Source organism: Nilaparvata lugens, chromosome 7 (assembly GCF_014356525.2).
Source record: "Nilaparvata lugens isolate BPH chromosome 7, ASM1435652v1, whole genome shotgun sequence".
Lineage (NCBI taxonomy): Eukaryota > Metazoa > Arthropoda > Insecta > Hemiptera > Delphacidae > Nilaparvata > Nilaparvata lugens.
Genome location: NC_052510.1, coordinates 65,045,240 through 65,058,112, shown reverse-complemented (window position 1 = coordinate 65,058,112; position 12,873 = coordinate 65,045,240). Strand labels below are relative to the sequence as shown.

General features: G+C 61.5%; 5 protein-coding genes across 5 annotated transcripts; 4 read left to right on the top strand and 1 right to left on the bottom strand.

Annotated features, from left to right (window-relative positions):
* Positions 1-3,530: 3,530 nt before the first annotated feature.
* Positions 3,531-4,315, bottom strand: LOC120352274 (protein YeeZ-like). Its single transcript, XM_039432045.1, has 2 exons — positions 3,869-4,315; positions 3,531-3,803 (listed from the first exon to the last, which is right to left on the bottom strand). Exons 1-2 carry the CDS (start codon positions 4,313-4,315, stop codon positions 3,531-3,533), a joined length of 720 nt encoding a protein of 239 aa, XP_039287979.1.
* A 620-nt stretch (positions 4,316-4,935) lies between these two features.
* On the top strand, positions 4,936-5,358 carry LOC120352273 (ATP phosphoribosyltransferase-like). The gene has a single exon (XM_039432044.1). It carries the CDS (start codon positions 4,936-4,938, stop codon positions 5,356-5,358), a length of 423 nt encoding a protein of 140 aa, XP_039287978.1.
* A 342-nt stretch (positions 5,359-5,700) lies between these two features.
* Positions 5,701-6,687, top strand: LOC120352272 (histidinol dehydrogenase-like). The gene is made up of 3 exons (XM_039432043.1): positions 5,701-5,904; positions 5,961-6,179; positions 6,241-6,687. Exons 1-3 carry the CDS (start codon positions 5,701-5,703, stop codon positions 6,685-6,687), a joined length of 870 nt encoding a protein of 289 aa, XP_039287977.1.
* A 2,455-nt stretch (positions 6,688-9,142) lies between these two features.
* LOC120352271 (imidazole glycerol phosphate synthase hisHF-like) lies at positions 9,143-11,058 on the top strand. Its single transcript, XM_039432042.1, has 6 exons — positions 9,143-9,691; positions 9,789-9,953; positions 9,992-10,120; positions 10,162-10,392; positions 10,491-10,661; positions 10,816-11,058. Exons 1-6 carry the CDS (start codon positions 9,143-9,145, stop codon positions 11,056-11,058), a joined length of 1,488 nt encoding a protein of 495 aa, XP_039287976.1.
* Positions 11,059-11,081: 23 nt separating this feature from the next.
* LOC120352270 (histidine biosynthesis bifunctional protein HisIE-like) lies at positions 11,082-11,843 on the top strand. Its single transcript, XM_039432041.1, has 3 exons — positions 11,082-11,182; positions 11,226-11,475; positions 11,562-11,843. Exons 1-3 carry the CDS (start codon positions 11,082-11,084, stop codon positions 11,841-11,843), a joined length of 633 nt encoding a protein of 210 aa, XP_039287975.1.
* The last annotated feature ends 1,030 nt before the right edge of the window (positions 11,844-12,873 follow it).

Genomic DNA, 12,873 nt, shown 5'->3' with positions numbered 1-12,873 from the left:
CTGGCGGATCTGGCGCGGGCCATCGCGGGTGCCGCTGCGGTTGGAGGTGCCGATATCCAGCGGAATGCCGCCAAGGCGCATCCAGACCGTGCGCCTGGTCGGCCGCGGGCAGGCGCATCATGGTGGGAATACCGGCAAAGCGCGGCATGTCGTTACCGCTTTGGGGTGGTTCAGCATGGCGTTTCCTTGTCTTTATCTGCGATGAATTGAAACATTTGAGCAACATTCGCAGACTAACCCCGTTGGCCACCCCGGCTACCATTCCCGCTTTTGCATGTAACATCGAAAAACGCGATGCAACTAATTATTGAAGTATTGATTTTTATTTCCAATTCATGCCATAAGGAAGGCCATATCTTCAGCGCCGCCCCTATTTCTTCGATGTTAAAAATGGGTTAACCGGCCGACGTTCTGCGGAGGGGGAATGCTCACCAACCTAAGCGATATCGATCTGAAACTGCTGCGGGTGTTCGTCGCGGTGGCAGAAGCCCAGGGCGTCAGCGCCGCGCAGGAAACGCTGCTGATGAACCAATCCACCATCAGCACCCACCTGGCCTCGCTGGAAACCCGGCTGGGTTTTCGCCTGTGCCAACGCGGCCGCTCAGGCTTCCGGCTGACGCCCAAGGGCGAACGCATGCTGATCGCCTGCCGTTCGCTGTTCAACGCCGCCCGCGACTTCACCCGGTCAGCCAGTCGCTGAACGCCTGCTGACCGGCGATCTGCAGATCGGTCTGGTGGATAATCTGGTTTCGCTGCCGGCAACCCGTTCAGCCAGGCCATCAAACACTTCCAGCGCCGACATCAGGACGTGCAATTGCAGTGCCGCATCTGTTCACCGAACGAGATTGAGCAGGGGCTGCTGCACCGGCAGCTCGATCTGGGCATCGGCTACTTCGGCCAACAGTGGGAGGCGTTGCGTTATCAGTCATGGCTGGAGGAGACGCAGGCGATCTACTGCAGCGCGGATCACCGCTGTTCGCGGTGGAAGAACCGGAGCGCGAGCAGATTGAAAACGCGCGTTGGGTCAAGCGCGGCTACCTGCTGGCGCAGCAGCTGTGCCCGATCGCGCCGCCTCACCTGGCTGCGGTGCCACCATATGGAAAGCGTCGCCCATCTGGTGCTGAGCGGTTCCTGTCTCGGCTACCTGCCACCCACTACGCGGCGCGCTGGGTGGAACAGGGGCTGCTGCGGCAGCTGGGCGGCGCGGCGCTCTCTTACCGCGCCACGCTCAGCCTGGTCAGCCGCCCTGTCCAGCCCGACGAGGCGTTGAACGCGCTGCTGGAGGATTGGCGCGCGCCGCACGCCAATCGCCTCATCGCTGAGAGGCCAGCGCCCGATTCATGGCAAACAGCGTTGCCGGTTAAAGACAGGATGAGGAGCCCGATGATGGCCCAGGCAAAAGAGGCCGCTCCGCCCTTGTCGAGCAGCATGCCGCCGATCGCGCCACCGGCGGCCACGGCGGTATCCAGCCCGTGGTATACATGGACTGCGCCATATCGGCCGCGCGGCCGGAAAGGCGTGACAATGCCGTCTGCGTGAGGGTGGCGAAACCGCCGAAAGCCACGCCCCACAATGCGACCGCGAGATAAACCATCGGGGCTATCCGTCCCCCACTCCCCAGCAGCACGGCGGCGAGGGCAAAGGTGACGATGCTCATTACCGTAAGAGATTGGACTCGTCGATCGACCAGCATCCCGGCGACGCCCAATCCGGCAATCGCGCCCAGCCGAAGATAAACAGCACGATATCGACCCGCTCGGATAACCCGACGGCTTGAGGAAGGCTCCAGGTAGATATACAGAATGTTGTGGGCAACGATGAAGGTGAACACCACGAACAGCACGGCGCGGATCCCGCATTGCAAGAATACGCCGCTCAGAGACGGGCGATGCGCCTTAGCCTGGCCGGGGAAATCCGGCACGATGGCGATGATCCACACCACGAGCATCAGCGCCATCAACGTCATCAGGCCAAAGGCGCCCTGCCAGCCGATGGCTCGGCCAAGCAACGTGCCGAGCGGTACGCCGAGCACCAGCGCCAGGGTGGCGCCGGCGCCGGAGATCGCAATAGCGCGGCCGCCAAGATGGGCCGGTGACATGCGCACGGCGTAACCGGCCAGCAAGGACCAAACGATGCCGCCGAAACGCCGGCGAAGAAACGCGTCGCCAATGAGACGTGGTAATCATGCGACAGCGCCGTGACGAGGTTGACGATGGCAAAGCCGCCGATCGCACTCAAGAGCAAGGGGCGGCGCCGCATGCCCTGCGTCAATGCGGTGAGCGGAATGGCGGCGACCAACGCCCCCACCGCATAGGCGGTGATGAATTGCCCCGCCAGGCTTTCAGACACGCTCAAATCGCCCGCCAATCGAAGAACGCACGCCCGCCGGCATGATCTCGGTCAGCAGCGTGATGAAAGCGGCCATCGCCAACGCCAGCAGGCCCCCCAGAGGCAACCGCTCGCTGCTCGCGGCAGCGCAGATATCGTCGTTTGATTCATCAATCACTCCCCATTCAAAGATGTTTCCGCCCATTGCGGATGACGTTTGCATCATGCTGCCCACTCGACGATAAAAGAAAAACAGGCTAAAGTGAACAACACTCATGACATAAAAGTCATCAATAGAATGGAAGCCTATGGAAAGCTTGGGTTCTCTCGACGTTTTCGTGCGGGTCAGTGAAAGCCGCAGCTTCACGGCGGCGGGCAACAGCTGGGGATCTCCGCGTCGGCGGTCAGCAAAACCATCGCCCGGTGGAGGAACGGCTCAGCGTGCGGTTGTTTCACCGCTCCACCCGCACGGTCAACCTGACGCCGGAAGGCGCCTTGTTCCTGGAAAGGTGCCGACGCATTTTGAGCGAGGTGAAAGACGCGGAAGCCGAACTGTTGCAAACGCGAGGAACGCCCCAGGGTAAGCTGCGCATCAGTCTCCGTCGCTGGGCACGCTTTTCATGCCAAAACTGGGGGACTTCAAGCGCCGCTATCCTGAGATCGAGCTGGATATTGATTATTCGGATCGGCTGGTTGACGTGATTGAGGAAGGTTTCGATGCCGTTATCCGCAGCGGCACCCCGAGCGATTCACGGCTGGTTGCCCGTCGGTTGGGGACCTGCCGCAAGGTTTTCGTTGGCGCGCAAGCTATTTCAGCCAAGCGGGTATGCCGAGCAAGCCCGAGGATCTGACAAGCCATGCCCGTTTGCATTATCGCTTTCCAGCACCGGCAAACTGGATGTCTGGCCGCTGGGGGACAAGACGGAGATGATCCCCGAACGGCCGGCCAGCATGGTGACAAATACCCTCGATCCGCAGGTGTGCTTCGCGGAGCAAGGGCTCGGCATCGCTTATTTGCCGGAGATCGCCGTGCGCAGACAGCTGGAACAGGGCAGCCTGGTGACGGTTCTGGATGAATACGACCGCGAGAACATGGTTTTCATGTCCTCTGGCCGTCGGGCCGCCACCTGTCAGTCAAAATCAGGCTGTTCGTCGACTTTGTGACGAGCCACCTTTTCCCGCTTTAAACGACGTATGCTGCCTTAACTGACCGGCATGCGCGCCGGATCGGGATACTGGTACTCAAAACCCAGCTCGTTGCAGATGCGGTTGCCGTCCACCAGCCGCTCATCCTGCTCCGCTTCGTCGGCGAACTGCGGCGGCTCCAGGTGCAGCTGCTCGGCCAGCGCCGGATAAAATTCGCGTTTGGCCGGATGACGCGGCGCGCACAGGTTGTACACGTGACCGCCCTTCGGCAGCTTCAGCAACAGCTGGATGGCGGCGATGACGTCGTCCTGGTGCACCAGATTCACCCCCTGCGAACCGCCCTTCACATCGAGCTTGCCCGCCAGGAAGCGACGGGGTGACGATCGGCGCCCACCAGCCCCGCCAGCCGCAGAATGTCCACCGAGGTGTTCGGCAATTCATGCAGCCAGCGCTCCAGCTCGGCCAGCACCCGGCCGACGGCGAGACCGGCCGCAGCGGCGACTCTTCGCGCAGCGTGCCGGCGGTTTCGCCGTACACCGAGTGTGGAACTGGTAAAGATCACCCGCGGCACGCCGAAGGCCATCGCGCTGTCCACCAGCATGCGCACCGCATTGAAATAGTTCTCGCTGCCTTCGACGGTGCGGCGAGCGGGCAGCGTCACCACCAGCGCATCCACACGCAGCAGCGATTCCAGATCGTCCGGATCGCACACCAGCTCCGGCGTCAGCTCCAGTTGATAGCATTCGATGCCGCTCATGCGCGCGGCCTCGACGCCGTCCGGCGTGGTTTTGCTGCCGACCACATCATACCCGCGCCCCATCAGCGACAGCGCCAACGGCATGCCCAGCCAACCCAAACAATAATGGCTACCTTTTTCATCCTCTTCCTCTCCTGAAGATCGCAGCGCCCTACCCCTAAGGCTACGCCACTGTGCACGGCGATACAATCTGCCCGGCTTAAGGTTAGGTAAAGCCGTCTGTGGCTAATAACCTAACCTGTTTCAATAAATAAATTTATGACGTTAAAAAAGGGTTGCGCGGTGGACAGCGGATAGTTTAGCTTAATGGCATACGGTTTTTACCGGCTTTTGATTAGAGAAAAACACCATGACACGCGTTCAGTTCAACCACCATCATCACCATCACCCTGACTAGTCTTTCAGGCGATGAGTGCTGGAAGACGGTTTGTTAATCTTCCAGTGGCGCGCAGAACGCAAGAGAGAGCCCTCGGAAGATTTCTTCCGAGGGTTTTTTTTTGGCTCCGGACAGACAGAAAAGAATAGTTTTTACAATAAATTCATAAAATTACAGATTAAACAGAGGTTACCATGCTGGACAAGACACGTTTACGGATCGCAATGCAGAAGTCGGGCCGCCTGAGCGATGAACCCAGGAGCTGCTGGCGCGCTGCGGCATCAAGATCAACCTGCAGCAACAGCGCCTGATCGCCTTCGCGGAAAACATGCCGATCGATATCCTGCGCGTGCGCGACGACGACATTCCGGGCCTGGTGATGGACGGCGTGGTCGATCTGGGCATCATCGGCGAAAACGTGCTGGAAGAAGAGCTGCTCAGCCGCCGCGCTCAGGGCGAAGACCCGCGCTACTTCACCCTGCGCCGCCTCGATTTCGGCGGCTGCCGCCTGTCGCTGGCCACCCCGCTCGATGCCGAATATACCGGTCCGCAAAACCTGCAGGACGCCGCATCGCCACCTCTTCCCGCACTGCTGAAGCAATACCTCGACAAGCAGGGCGTGCGCTTTAAATCTTGCCTGCTGAACGGCTCGGTGGAAGTGGCGCCGCGCGCCGGCCTGGCCGACGCCATCTGCGATCTGGTCTCTACCGGCGCCACGCTGGAGGCAACGGCCTGCGCGAAGTGGAAGTGATCTACCGCTCCAAGGCCTGCCTGATTCAGCGCGACGGTGAAATGCCGGAAGCCAAGCAGCAGCTGATCGACCGCCTGATGACCCGCATTCAGGGCGTGATCCAGGCGCGCGAATCCAAATACATCATGCTGCACGCGCCGAGCGAGAAGCTGGACGAGATCGTCGCGCTGCTGCCGGGCGCCGAGCGCCCGACCATTCTGCCGCTGGCCGGCGCGCAGAACCGCGTGGCGATGCACATGGTGAGCAGCGAAACCCTGTTCTGGGAAACCATGGAAAAACTGAAAGCGCTCGGCGCCAGCTCGATTCTGGTGCTGCCGATTGAAAAGATGATGGAGTAACGCCATGTCGACCTTCAACACGCCGATCGATTGGGCAACGTGCAGCGCCGAACGCCAGGCCGAGCTGCTGATGCGCCCGGCAATCGCCGCTTCCGACAGCATCACCCGCACGGTGAGCGAGATCCTCGACAACGTGAAGGCCAACGGCGATCGGGCGCTGCGCGACTACAGCGCCCGTTTCGACAAGGCGGACGTCGCCGCGCTGCGCGTCAGCGCCGAGCAGATCGCCGCCGCCTGCGCCCGACTGGGCGATGACATCAAAAGGCGATGGCAGTGGCCGTCGCCAACGTGGACACTTTCCACAACGCGCAGCGACTGCCGCCGGTGGACGTCGAAACGCAGCCGGGCGTGCGCTGCCAGCAGGTGACCCGCCCAATCGACTCGGTTGGCCTGTATATTCCCGGTGGGTCGGCGCCGCTGTTCTCCACCGTGCTGATGCTGGCGACGGCCGGCGCGCATCGCCGGTTGCCGCCGGGTGGTGCTGTGCTCGCCGCCGCCGATCGCCGATGAGATCCTGTATGCGGCGCAGCTGTGCGGCGTGCAGGAAGTGTTTCAGGTCGGGGGCGCGCAGGCGATCGCCGCCCTGGCGTTCGGCACCGAAAGCGTACCGCGCGTGGCGAAAATCTTCGGGCCGGGCAACGCCTTCGTGACCGAAGCCAAGCGACAGGTCAGCCAGCGTCTCGACGGCGCGGCTATCGACATGCCGGCCGGGCCTTCGGAGGTGCTGGTGATCGCCGACGCCGGCGCCACCCCGGCGTTCGTCGCTTCCGATCTGCTGTCGCAGGCCGAACACGGCCCGGATTCGCAGGTGATCCTGCTGACGCCGGACGCGGCAATGGCGCAGGCAGTGGCCGAAGCGGTGGAAAGCCAGCTGGCCGAGCTGCCGCGCGCCGAGACCGCCCGCCAGGCGCTGGCGAGCAGCCGCCTGATCGTAGCGCGCGATCTGCCTGAGTGCGTGGCCATCAGCAACCGCTACGGCCGGAGCACCTGATCATTCAGACCCGCAATGCGCGCGAGCTGGTAGACGGCATCACCAGCGCTGGCTCGGTGTTCCTCGCGACTGGTCGCCGGAGTCCGCCGGCGATTACGCCTCCGCACCAACCACGTGCTGCCGACCTACGGCTACACCGCCACCTGCTCCACCTGGGGCTGGCCGATTTTCAAAAACGCATGACGGTGCAGGAGCTGACGCCGCAGGGCTTCAGCAACCTGGCCGCCACCATCGAGACGCTGGCTGCCGCCGAGCAGCTGATCGCCCACAAGAACGCCGTGACCTGCGCGTCGCCGCCCTGAAGGAGCAAGCATGAGCATCGAAAAACTGGCGCGCGCCAACGTTCGCGAGCTGACCCTTATCAATCGGCGCGTCGCCTCGGCGGTAAGGGCGACGTGTGGCTCAATGCCAACGAATACCCGATCGCGCCCGAGTTCCAGCTGACCGCGCAAACCTTCAACCGCTATCCGGAGTGCCAGCCGGCGTTGGTGATCGAACGCTACGCCGCCTACGCCGGGTGAAGAAAGAGCAGGTGCTGGTCAGCCGCGGCGCCGATGAAGGCATCGAGCTGCTGATCCGCGCCTTCTGCGAGCCGGGTAAAGACGCCATCTTGTTCTGCCGCCGACCTACGGCATGTACGCCGTCAGCGCCGAAACCTTCGGCGTGGAGCGCCGCACCGTAGCCGCCAAAGAAGACTGGCAGCTGGATCTGCCGGCCATCGCAGACAGCATGGACAACGTGAAGCTGATCTACGTCTGCAGCCCGAACAACCCGACCGGCAACCTGATCGATCCGGACTCTCTGCGCAACCTGCTGGAGCTGGCCAAAGGCAAGGCGATCGTCGCGGTGGACGAAGCCTATATCGAGTTTTGCCCGCAGGCCTCGGTGGCCGGGTGGCTGAGCGACTATCCGCACCTGGCTATCCTGCGCACGCTGTCGAAGGCCTTTGCGCTGGCCGGCCTGCGCTGCGGCTTTACGCTCGCGAACGAAGATCTGATCGCCCTGCTGCTGAAAGTGATCGCGCCTTACCCGCTTTCGACGCCGGTGGCGGATATCGCCGCGCAGGCGCTGAGCGAAGAAGGTATCCGCACCATGCGCCAGCGCGTCACCGACATTGCCGCCACCCGCAGCTGGCTGCAGCAACAGTTGGAAAAATGCGCCTGCGTCGAGCAGGTTTTCGCCAGCGACAGCAATTACCTGCTGGCCCGCTTCACCGCCTCAAGTAATGTGTTTAAAAGCTTGTGGGATCAGGGCATTATCTTACGAGACCAAAACAAACAGCCCGGGTTGTCCGGCTGCCTGCGCATCACCATAGGCACCCGCGACGAATGTCAACGCGTGGTGGACGCCTTGTCCGCCCTGCCCGGCGCCAACCAGACTCGCCAGGAGCCAAGTGAACCAAAAAATCCTCTTTATCGATCGTGACGGCACGCTGATCGCCGAGCCACCGGAAGATTTCCAGGTTGACCGCCTGGACAAGCTGGCGCTCGAGCCGGACGTGATCCCTTCCCTGCTGGCGCTGCAACAGGCGGGGTATCAGCTGGTGATGATCACCAATCAGGATGGGCTCGGCACCGCCAGTTTCCCGCAGGAAACCTTCGACCCGCCGCACAACCTGATGATGCAGATCCTCAGCTCGCAGGGCATTCAGTTCGCCGATGTGCTGATCTGCCCGCACCTGCCGGCGGACAACTGCGACTGCCGCAAGCCGAAAACCGCGCTGGTGAAGGGTTACCTCGAACCCGGCGTGCGAATGCCGCCCACAGCTACGTGATCGGCGATCGGCCGACCGACGTGCAGCTGGCAGAAAACATGGGCATCCAGGGCTCTGCGCTACCAGCGCGGCGTGCTGGGCTGGAAAGAGATCGTGCGCCAGCTGACGCTGCGCGATCGCCACGCGCGGGTTAATCGCGTGACCAAAGAGACGCAGATCGACGTCAACGGTGGCTGGATCGCGAAGGCGGCAGCAAGATCAAAACCGGCGTCGGCTTCTTCGATCACATGCTGGATCAGATCGCCACCCACGGCGGCTTCCGCATGGAGATCGACGTCAAAGGCGATCTGTATATCGACGATCACCACACGGTGGAAGACACGGCCTGGCGCTGGGTGAAGCGCTGAACAAGGCGCTCGGCGACAAGCGCGGCATCGCCCGCTTCGGCTTCGTGTTGCCGATGGACGAATGCCTGGCGCGCTGCGCGCTGGATATCTCCGGCCGCCCGCACCTGGAGTACAGGCCGAGTTCAACTATCAGCGCGTCGGCGATCTCAGCACCGAAATGGTCGAGCACTCTTCCGTTCGCTCTCTTACACCATGGGCTGCACGCTGCACCTGAAGACCAAGGGCAAAAACGACCACCACCGGGTCGAGAGCCTGTTCAAAGTGTTTGGCCGCACGCTGCGCCAGGCGATCCGCGTCGAGGGCAATACCTGCCGAGCTCGAAAGGAGTGCTGTGATGAACGTGGTGATTTTGGATACCGGCTGCGCCAACCTGGCCTCCGTCACCTACGCGGTGCGGCGCCTGGGCTATCAGCCGGAGGTGAGCCGCGATCCGGAGATCGTGCTGCGCGCCGACAAGCTGTTCCTGCCGGGCGTCGGCACCGCACAGGCGGCGATGGATCAACTGCGCGAGCGCGATCTGATCGAACTGATCAGGGCCTGCACGCAGCCGGTGCTGGGCATCTGCCTCGGCATGCAGCTGCTGGCGGCCAGCAGCGAAGAGAACGGCGGCGTGACCACGCTCGGCCTCATCGATACGCCGGTCAAGCAGATGACCGACTTCGGCCTGCCGCTGCCGCACATGGGCTGGAACCAGGTGTCCGCGCAGGGGGCCACCATCTGTTCCGCGGCATCGATGACGGCGCCTACTTCTATTTCGTTCACAGCTATGCGATGCCGATATGCCAGTACCATCGCCCAGGCGAACTACGGCGAGCCCTTCACCGCCGCCGTGCAAAAAGACAACTTCTTCGGCGTGCAGTTTCATCCAGAACGATCTGGAGCGGCCGGCGCGCAACTGTTGAAAAACTTTCTGGAGATGTAGGCAGCATGATTATTCCGGCTTTGGATTGATCGACGGCAACGTGGTGCGTTTGCATCAGGGCGATTACGGCCAACAGCGCGACTACGGCAACGATCCGCTGCTGCGCCTGCAGGACTATCAACAACAGGGCGCCCAGGTGCTGCACCTGGTCGATTTGACCGGCGCCAAGGATCCGGCGGCGCGCCAGATCCCGCTGCTGCGCAAGCTGTTGGCGGGGGTTGACGTACCGGTGCAGTCGGCGGCGGCATCCGCAATGAGCAGGACGTCAGCGCCCTGCTGGAGGCCGGCGCCACGCGCGTGGTGATCGGCTCCACCGCGGTGAAACAGCCGCAGTTGGTGCAGAGCTGGTTCGAGCGCTACGGCGCCGACGCGCTGGTGCTGGCGCTGGACGTGCGCATCGACGCGCAGGGCGTGAAACGCGTGGCCATCAGCGGCTGGCAGGAGGATTCCACGCCACGCTGGAACAGGTGGTGGAGCAGTTCCTGCCCTACGGGCTCAAGCACGTGCTGTGCACCGACATTTCGCGCGACGGTACGCTGGCCGGGTCCAACGTGGCGCTGTATCAGGAGATCGGCCGCCGTTATCCGCAGGTGGCCTTCCAGGCCTCGGGCGGCATCGGCAATCTGGACGACATCGCCCGCTGCGCGGCAGCGGCGTTGCCGGCGTGATCGTGGGCGCGCCCTGCTGGAAGGTAAATTTAGCGTTGAGGAGGCGATCGCATGCTGGCAAAACGGATAATCCCGTGCCTGGATGTTTAAAGACGGGCAAGTGGGAAAGCGTGCAGTTCCGCAACCACGAAATCATCGGCGACATCGTGCCCCTGGCGCAGCGCTATGCGCAAGAAGGTGCGGACGAGCTGGTGTTTTACGATATCACCGCCTCGAGCGACGGCCGGGTGGTGGACAAAAGCTGGGTATCGCGCGTGGCGGAGGTGATTGATTTCCGTTCTGCGTCGCCGGCGGCATTAAAAAGCGCCGAGGACGCCAGCCAGACCTGTCTTTCGGCGCCGACAAGATTTCAATCAACTCGCCGGCGCTGGCCGATCCTGAGCTGATTAGCCGCCGGCGGAACGCTTCGGCGTGCAGTGCATCGTGGTAGGCATCGACACCTGGTTCGACAGTGAAACCGGCAAGTATCACGTCAACCAATATACCGGCGATGAGAGCCGCACCCGCATCACCCAGTGGGAAACCCTCGACTGGGTACAGGAAGTGCAGCGTCGCGGCGCCGGTGAGATCGTGCTGAACATGATGAACCAGGACGGCGTGCGCAACGGTTACGATCTGCAGCAGCTGCGCCGGTGCGCGAGGCCTGCAAGGTGCCGCTGATCGCCTCCGGCGGCGCGGGCACCATGGAGCACTTCCTGGAAGCGTTCCGTGATGCGGACGTCGACGGCGCGCTGGCGGCGTCGGTGTTCCACAAACAAATCATCAATATCGGCGAACTGAAAAGGTTCCTGGTTGAACAAGGCGTGGAGATTCGCGTGTGCTGACAGAACAACAGAGAACCAGCTGGACTGGGGAAAAACCGACGGCCTGATGCCGGCCATCGTGCAGCACGCCGTTTCCGGCGAAGTGCTGATGCTGGGTTACATGACGCAGGAAGCGCTGGCGACCACCGAGCAGAGCGGTAACGTCACCTTCTTCTCACGCACCAAGCAGCGTCTGTGGACCAAGGGTGAAAGCTCCGGCCATTTCCTCAAGGTGCTCAGCATTACACCGGACTGCGATAACGACACGCTGCTGGTATTGGCCAACCCTCGGCCCGACCTGCCACCTCGGCAACAGCAGCCTTCCACCCGGCCGCCAGCGACTGGACGTTCCTCTATCAGTTGGAGCAGCTGGTGGCGGAGCGCAAGCACGCCAGCCCGGACAGCTCGTACACCGCCAGCCTGTATGCCAGCGGCACCAAGCGCATCGCGCAGAAAGTCGGGGAGGAAGGCGTGGAAACCGCGCTGGCCGCCACGGTCAACGATCGCGAAGAGCTGACCAACGAAGCTTCGGACCTGATCTATCACCTGCTGGTGCTGCTGCAGGACCAGGATCTGGATCTGAGCGCGGTGATCGGCGGCTGCGCGAGCGGCATCAGAAATAATGCACACAGGCTTCCCTGATAATGGGAAGCCTTATATTCGGCTGTTTACTAGCGCGAGAATTTCCTCCGTTTTTCGCTCCATTAAGTCGCGGTTACCCCGCGATTCAACGTGAGACGGAGCAAAGGTTCCGTGTTTGACGCTCGCAAATTGAACCGCCAGTCGGTAAAGATCATGCTGATCCCATCCGTCTTATCAACCTCTAAGGCCTGATCTCGATAATGGCGCTCGATCATATCGAGTGCGGGTGTCGCAGGAACTAGGACGAGTTAATCTCACCGGAAGAAGGATAGGCGCGGATACGTTCCGCAACCAGCTGTTCCAACGAGCGATCTTTCAGAGACATGATCTCGGCGACATTAACCAGGGGATCATACCGCTATCACAGTAATAGAAGTCGCGGAAATAGTGGTGCGCACTCATCTCACCACCATAGATCGCATCTTCAGCTCGCATTCGTTCTTGATGAAAGCGTGTCAGGTTTTCGACATCACAGGAATACCGCCAGCTTCTCAACGATCTCAACGGTATTCCAAATCAATCGCGGATCGTGAACGACCTTCTCTCCTGTCCGCTTGGCTAGAAACGCCTCAGCCAACAAACCGACTATATAGTAGCCCTCGATAAAATGGCCTTTACTATCAAACAGAAAACAGCGATCAGCATCGCCATCGAAGGCGATCCCCATATCCGCGCATGGTGCAATATCGCCTCCATCGTGTCTTGACGGCGCTGGTAAAAGCGGATTAGGGACCCCTCGCGGAAAATTGCCATCGGGCTCATGTTGAATCTTGATGAATTCCAACGGTACCTTATGCTGCTGAAACGGTGTTCAATAGCGTCTATGACCCGCCCGGCAGTACCATGCCCCGAGTCACCAACAGCTTCAGCGGTTTGAAATGCGCAAAGTCAACAAAAGATAAAATATGGTCGACATAACTGTCAGAGTATCGGTTTGTCGATAGCTACCGCGAGAATGCTCAGCGAGCGTAAACGTTTCTTTTCCGCTAACGCCTTGATTTCCTGAAGCCTGAATCACTGCTGATCGGCC

Bases quoted from the DNA above. Each gene is read 5' to 3' on its own strand.
- LOC120352271 (XM_039432042.1), top strand. From the start codon at position 9,143: ATGAACGTGGTGATTTTGGATACCGGCTGCGCCAACCTGGCCTCCGTC. The intron at 9,954-9,991 runs GTACCGGTGCAG...CGCAATGAGCAG, and splicing joins AGCTGTTGGCGGGGGTTGAC to GACGTCAGCGCCCTGCTGGA. The intron at 10,662-10,815 runs GTGATTGATTTC...TTCGGCGTGCAG, and splicing joins GGGTATCGCGCGTGGCGGAG to TGCATCGTGGTAGGCATCGA.
- LOC120352270 (XM_039432041.1), top strand. From the start codon at position 11,082: ATGGAGCACTTCCTGGAAGCGTTCCGTGATGCGGACGTCGACGGCGCG. The intron at 11,183-11,225 runs GTTCCTGGTTGA...GTGTGCTGACAG, and splicing joins AATATCGGCGAACTGAAAAG to AACAACAGAGAACCAGCTGG. The intron at 11,476-11,561 runs GTATTGGCCAAC...TTCCTCTATCAG, and splicing joins GCGATAACGACACGCTGCTG to TTGGAGCAGCTGGTGGCGGA.
- LOC120352273 (XM_039432044.1), top strand. From the start codon at position 4,936: ATGCCGATCGATATCCTGCGCGTGCGCGACGACGACATTCCGGGCCTG.
- LOC120352274 (XM_039432045.1), bottom strand. From the start codon at position 4,315: ATGCCGTTGGCGCTGTCGCTGATGGGGCGCGGGTATGATGTGGTCGGC. The intron at 3,804-3,868 runs GTGGGCGCCGAT...GGCGGTTCGCAG, and splicing joins TTCTGCGGCTGGCGGGGCTG to GGGGTGAATCTGGTGCACCA.
- LOC120352272 (XM_039432043.1), top strand. From the start codon at position 5,701: ATGTCGACCTTCAACACGCCGATCGATTGGGCAACGTGCAGCGCCGAA. The intron at 5,905-5,960 runs GTCAGCGCCGAG...TGACATCAAAAG, and splicing joins CGGACGTCGCCGCGCTGCGC to GCGATGGCAGTGGCCGTCGC. The intron at 6,180-6,240 runs GTGCTCGCCGCC...TGCGGCGTGCAG, and splicing joins GGTTGCCGCCGGGTGGTGCT to GAAGTGTTTCAGGTCGGGGG.